General features: G+C 41.4%; 2 protein-coding genes across 2 annotated transcripts; both read left to right on the top strand.

Moving 5' to 3' along the window:
• The first annotated feature begins 685 nt into the window (after positions 1–685).
• Positions 686–2,203, top strand: LOC124287447 (iduronate 2-sulfatase-like). The gene has a single exon (XM_046723999.1). It carries the CDS (start codon positions 686–688, stop codon positions 2,201–2,203), a length of 1,518 nt encoding a protein of 505 aa, XP_046579955.1.
• Positions 2,204–5,445: 3,242 nt separating this feature from the next.
• LOC124287446 (iduronate 2-sulfatase-like) lies at positions 5,446–6,666 on the top strand. The gene has a single exon (XM_046723998.1). It carries the CDS (start codon positions 5,446–5,448, stop codon positions 6,664–6,666), a length of 1,221 nt encoding a protein of 406 aa, XP_046579954.1.
• The last annotated feature ends 440 nt before the right edge of the window (positions 6,667–7,106 follow it).

The raw sequence follows: 7,106 nt of genomic DNA, 5'->3' as shown, positions 1-7,106 counted from the left end.
ATGTGGTTTGGGGATTAATATTTTGAAAAGTGTTTTGACTTGACGTACAATTTACATACATTGTGTTACGTTGTTTTTGATAAATAATCCTCCAAAACAGGTATATTCTTTCTTTCATACCTAGGTCATGTCAATACTGTTCCATAGGTCAGTTTATTCGAATTTCATGAGTGATTCAATTACCAAATTGAAATCCGATGAAAATCGATATTCCTTTTTACTAACCTTTGAATGTGTTTGTGACCCGCGAAAACGGTAGGAAAGGATATGCTCACCTTTTAGCTAACACCTTGTATCAACACTATATAAAAAAACCACATGCTGATGATATAGTTCAAACCGTATAGTTGACTCTGAAAATGCAAAAATAAGTCTCATGATTCTAAAATGGAGTTTGACAGGTATATTTAGTGTGTCTAAAAAAGGAAATTATTTTAGATATTATATAAGTTAAAGTTACCCCAGTTTGTATAAACGTGACGTCTATGCGTGTAGGAAACGATCGACGAGATAATAGTTTCACGTTGTCAGCAATAGACCTGATCACGATGGGTCAAGGCCATGCCACACATATATTCTAAAATATTCAGATCAGAACTGATAAGAATCTGCTGCTAACTTCACAGGCTCGAAGATACATAAATCCTCTCTCGTCAGGTAGAACCTGCAATACCTAAAGATCATCATGCTGAAAGTGACGCTTCTGCTGCTGGCGGTGACTGCCGCCCGGGCTCGTATGAATGTGTTGTTTTTGGTGTCAGATGACATGAGGCCGGAGCTATCCATTTTTGAAGGAAAAGATTTCCCCAGTCCTGTCCATCCTCCGATGCATTCACCAAACCTTGATGCCCTCGCTCGGAAGAGTCTTCTGTTGAAGAGAGCCCATGTTCAGCAGGCTGTGTGTTCCCCGAGCAGATCATCTCTCCTCACAGGACGAAGACCGGACACAACCCATGTGTATGATCTGGTAGTGTATTGGAGAGATGTGGGAGGGAACTTCACCACCATCCCTCAGTATTTCAAGGAACATGGCTACAGGACGATAGGATCGGGTAAGATTTTCCACCCTGGACATGCATCCGATAACAACGACCCGATCTCCTGGACAGATCCATATTTTGAGTCAGGGTCGCAAGCCAATACCTTTGTGTATAAAGAAAAGGTGAGTTGGATGAATGTGCCGATGGATCTTCTGAAGAACAACTCACTTCAAGACACCCAGAATGCTGATCATGCCATTAACATGATCAGAGAAGCGGCCCCTCAAGCTAGATCTGGAGAACGTCCTTTCTTCATCGCCCAAGGATTCCACAAACCTCATCTTCCTTTTGTGGCACCACAGATGTTCTTTGACTTGTACCCAGAGTCCTCCGTCAGTCTCCCAGCTAACCCATATGCTCCAGACAAGATGCCGGAAATCGCATGGTCTAGCTATGGAGAGCTTAGAAACTACGTTGATATTCGGAAACTTAACGGTACAGGAGACATCAACACCACACTCCCAAACGATGTCATCCTCAACTTGAGGAGAGCCTACTACAGCGCCCTCAGTTACACAGACTACGAGCTGGGACGTGTTGTCCAAGAGCTGGAGAATCAAGGCCTGGCCAACAACACAATCATCTCCTTCTGGGGAGATCACGGTTGGCAACTGGGGGAACACGGTGAGTGGTGCAAACACACGGACTTTGACATCGCCACCCACGCCCCTATGATGGTGCATGTTCCGGGTCTCACAGACAAGGGCATTGTGACTGAAGAACTCACCGAGTTTGTGGATCTGTTTCCTACTCTGGTAGAAGCTGCAGGTCTACCTCCTATTAATCTGTGTCCAGAAAACTCCACCAACGTTCTAGTCTGCACTGAAGGCAACAGTTTGATACCTCTGATGAAAGATCCAGCAAGTCCCAACTGGAAGAAGGCTGTGTTCTCTCAGTACCCAAGATCTGAAGACGGAGGTCACCAGATGGGCTACAGCATGACTACGGATAAATACAGATACACAGAATGGGTGAAGTTTGACAGGAAACCTCTCTATAAACCGGACTGGAACAAAGTTTATGGTATTGAGTTGTACGACCATATTAAGGACCCCGAGGAAAACTTTAACTTGGCCTATAACACTGCTGAAAAGAAACTTGTATCTGAACTACGGAAACAACTACACGCTGGATGGAGGGCTGCCAGACCAAGGGACAATTAACATTTTAAATAATTGTAGATTTACAACAGGCCCATATTTGATTCAGTTTAATCATTTTACGAAGGCTTACGCCTTTTTCTGAAATGACGAAATGCCATTCTGTGTCAACTGCCCAACAAAAGAATGTAAACATGCGTGTTTGATGATGGTTAAATATGAAAAGAACATTTATACCACGATATTCTGTTTCGATACGAGTATCATACTTCTGTTTTTACCATTAAGTATACACTGTCCAAACGGAGTAACGTTGTGATTAAATCCAGTTTTCATTGCATACGTTCTTTCATTTAGACAAATAAGTGAAAGAGCAGACTAAATTATTTTTGCATCCTTTTCATGTTGTGTTTATTTTCACGCCACCATGTATATATACTATAGTTTTGGATTCACATCAGCGAAGAACGTGATAAAAAGCAATAAAAAAAAGAAATCGTATCAAGAAATAATGTGTTCACTTAATTTTCCAAAAACTATTAAATTTAATAAAAACATTCTTCAGGGGTCCTCAGGTAACAGTTGTCATATCAAAGTCCAGGACAGTTATGGTATAGCAACCCTAGTGCATATGTCGTATAATCTATTGTTTACATCACGATTAAGAGTGAAAAAAACATTATAACTTTTGGTTAATGCACTCACTCACGAACTCACTATCTCACTCACTCACGAACTCACTCACGAACTCACCGGTTCGATTGTGTAAAACCAAACAATGACAAAATATTAGACCTGCTGTAATTCTTCCTGACTCGGGGCGGTGGGGTAGCCTAGTGGTTAAAGCGTTCTCTCGTCACGCCGAATAGGTTCGAATCCCCACGTGGGTACAATGTGTGAAGCCCATTTCTGGTGTCCCCACCGTGATATTGCTGAAATATTGCTAAAGCGACGTAAAACTAAACTCAATCAATTATTTTAGTAACTCTGTACTTGTACTCCGATCGTTACCGTTATCTTCACGGGAATACATGTCTTGAACTTTTGTCAAATGCGACAAGGTAATATCTAGCAGTAAAGGTGTCAGATGTTTCAACACTGATAACTGTGAACTTGTTTGACGTAAGTGGGCCAAGGTGATATTTACTGAGAGAAACGATTAAAGGATCACAGGAAAATTCAAGCTGTTACCACGTAAATTGTAATAAAAACGCAAATTTACGTTTTTATTACAATTTACGTCAAGTTTATTACAATTGCTGCAAGTATTACAATTTGCGTTTTTATTACAATTTACGTCGTAACACAAGCGTTCCTTTAATATTTTACAGTTTTCATCACCAGCTTTGAATAGTGCTGTGGGAGGAAATCTGAGAATAAATAAAGGAACACTGCCATGAAGTGGTGTTCACTTATTTGTTTCCCTCGGTATATTTTGTTTCTTGTGTTGCAGTCAACAATATTCATTCTGTTTGAGGACATCCTGTTGATAATGAAGTCTGGGTTCGCCAAACCAGTGGTTGACATTATCAGCAACGTGGGGTTGAGATGGCATGGCTTTGTTTTTCAAAGCTATGGCGGTGGCCCGTATATAATCGAGTCTGGACCACACAATCTAGTGATCAGCATCATGAGCATAGAACTACGCATGACATGTGTCAAGTCAGCGAACCTAACCACCCGATCCCGTTAGTAGTTAGATCCGGGTTAGAATTGGTCTTCAGTAACCCTTTCTTGTCGTAAGAGGCGACTAACGGGATCGGGTGGTCAGGTTCGCTGACTTGACACATGTCATCGTATCCCAGTTGCGTAGATCAATGCTCATGCTGTTGATCACTGAATTGCCCGGTCCAATTTTACAGACCGTCGCCATATGGCTAGAACATTGCTGAGTGCGGCGTAAAACAAAAACGATTACATTAGATACGCACGAGGCACCAGGATTTTCAAGTTGGGTAATATCTGATGAAAATACACACATGCTATTAACCCACTTTATGACAAGGTCACATAAAGGTATCGTCTCGCGGGAAATTCCATGACAGATAAGGCCTGTTTACCTATGTATGTTGTAAGAGCGATAGAATGAAAATCTGATAGTCACAATTACGTGGTGTCATTGACTCTGTTCTCCTTTCTCTTCACTCACTCACTCACTCCTTGTTTTAGGTGACTGTATATTTGAAAACTATTCATAAACATATCTTTCATTTGGTCTTTTACAATTATACTGTACCAACCGTTGTGTTTTGGCTTTAGAATTAAAAACAGCAAAGGTATTTTTAAAGTGTTTTAACTGTGACGTACAAGTTACATATGTTGCGTTACGTTGTTTTTTGTTAAATAATCATCCAAAACCGGTATATTCTTTATTTCATACCTAGGTCTATGTATGACTCGTGTTTATACTGTATTGTATTATCATTGTGTATTGTATATTGTGTATTTTTCCATGTTTATACTGCGTTCATAGGTCAGTTTGTCCAAAAAATCATGCGTGACTGACAAAAGTGATATCCGATGAAAATCGATATTCCGTTTTACTATCCTTTGTATGTGTTTGTGGGTCGTGAAGCATATGTTCACCTTTTAGTGACCACCTTGTATCAACACTATTTCAAAGTAATTCAAAAACACATGGTCATAATATAATTGAAACCGTATAATTGACTCTGCAAATGCAAAACAAGTCTTATGACTCTAAAATGGAATTTGCGAGGTATATTTAGTGTGTCTAAAAAAATGATTTTAGATATTACATAAGTTCATTTTGGATATTATATAAGTTGAGGATGACCTAGTTAACGTGTGTGTAAGAAACGCTCGACGAGATAATAGTTTCCCGTTGTCAGCAATACACATGATCACGATTGGTCAAGGCCATGCCACAGGTATATTCAAACATATCCATATCAGAACTGATAAGAATCTGCTGCTAACTTCACAGGCTCGAAAATACATAAATCCTCACTCGTCAGGTGGAACCTGCTATGACTTAAAGATCATCATGCTGAGGGCGACTATTCTGCTGCTGGCGGTCACTACCGCCCGGGCTCGTATGAATGTGTTGTTTTTGGTGTCAGATGACATGAGGCCGGAGCTATCCATTTTTGAAGGAAAAGATTTCCCCAGTCCTGTCCATCCTCCGATGCATTCACCAAACCTTGATGCCCTCGCTCGGAAGAGTCTTCTGTTGAAGAGAGCCCATGTTCAGCAGGCTGTGTGTTCCCCGAGCAGATCATCTCTCCTCACTGGACGAAGACCGGACACCACCCATGTGTATGATCTTGTGGTGTATTGGAGAGATGTGGGAGGGGAACTTCACCACCATCCCTCAGTATTTCAAGGAACATGGCTACAGGACGATAGGATCGGGTAAGATATTCCATCCAGGACATGCATCCGATAACAACGACCCGATCTCCTGGACAGACCCATATTTTGAGTCAGGGTCGGATGCCAATAACTTTGTGTATAAAGAAAAGGTGAGTTGGATGAATGTGCCGATGGATCTTCTAAAGAACAACTCACTTCAAGACACCCAGAATGCAGACTATGTCATTGACATGATCAGACAAGCGGCCCCTCAAGCTAGATCTGGAGAACGTCCTTTCTTCATCGCCCAAGGATTCCATAAGCCTCATCTTCCCTTTGTGGCACCACAGATGTTCTTTGACATGTACCCCGAGTCCTCCATCAGTCTCCCAGCCAACCCCTACGCTCCTGATAAAATGCCGGAAATCGCATGGTCTAGCTATGGAGAGCTTAGAAAGTACGTTGACATTCACAAACTTAACGTTACAGGAGACATCAACACCACACTCCCAAACGATGTTATCCTCAACTTGAGGAGAGCCTACTACAGCGGTCTAAGCTACACGGACTACGAACTGGGACGAGTTGTGCAGGAGCTGGAGAATCAAGGACTGGCCAACAACACAATTATCTCCTTCTGGGGAGATCACGGTTGGCAACTGGGGGAACACGGTGAGTGGTGCAAGCACACGGACTTTGAGCTCGCCACCCACGCCCCGATGATGGTACATGTGCCGGGTCTCACAGACAAGGGCATTGTGACTGAAGAACTCACCGAGTTTGTGGATCTGTTTCCTACTCTGGTAGAAGCTGCAGGTCTACCTCCTATTGATCTCTGTCCAGAAAACTCTACTAACGTTCTAGTCTGCACTGAAGGCACTAGTTTGATACCTCTGATAACCAACCCAGCAAGTCCCAACTGGAAGAAGGCTGTGTTCTCTCAGTACCCAAGATCTGAAGACGGTGGTGACCAGATGGGCTACAGCATGACTACCAATACATACAGATACACAGAGTGGGTAAAGTTCGACTCAAAGCCTCTCTATAAACCGGACTGGAACAAAGTTTATGGTATTGAGTTGTACGACCATATTAAGGACCCCGAGGAAAACTTTAACTTGGCCTATAACACTGCTGAAAAGAAACTTGTATCTGAACTACGGAAACAACTACACGCTGGATGGAGGGCTGCCAGACCAAGGGACAATTAACATTTTAAATAATTGTAGATGTACAACAGGCCCATATTTGATTCAGTTTAATCATTTTACGAAGGCTTACGCCTTTTTCTGAAATGACGAAATGCCATTCTGTGTCAACTGCCCAACAAAAGAATGTAAACATGCGTGTTTGATGATGGTTAAATATGAAAAGAACATTTATACCACGATATTCTGTTTCGATACGAGTATCATACTTCTGTTTTTACCATTAAGTATACACTGTCCAAACGGAGTAACGTTGTGATAAAATCCAGTTTTCATTGCATACGTTCTTTCATTTAGACAAATATGTAAATGAGCAGACTAAATTATTTTTGCACCTATTGTATGTTGTGTTTATTTTACACCACCATGTATATATACTATAGTTTTGGATTCAAATAAGTGAAAAACGTCATAAAAAGCACAAATAAATCGTTTCAAGAAAT

Source organism: Haliotis rubra, unplaced genomic scaffold (genome assembly GCF_003918875.1).
Source record: "Haliotis rubra isolate DU_JTF1 unplaced genomic scaffold, ASM391887v1 Scf400, whole genome shotgun sequence".
In the NCBI taxonomy this organism is placed as follows: Eukaryota; Metazoa; Mollusca; class Gastropoda; order Lepetellida; family Haliotidae; genus Haliotis; species Haliotis rubra.
The sequence above is the reverse complement of the archived record's forward strand: the minus strand, read 5'-3'. Positions and strand labels throughout refer to the sequence as shown.

Bases quoted from the DNA above. Each gene is read 5' to 3' on its own strand.
- LOC124287446 (XM_046723998.1), top strand. From the start codon at position 5,446: ATGTGGGAGGGGAACTTCACCACCATCCCTCAGTATTTCAAGGAACAT.
- LOC124287447 (XM_046723999.1), top strand. From the start codon at position 686: ATGCTGAAAGTGACGCTTCTGCTGCTGGCGGTGACTGCCGCCCGGGCT.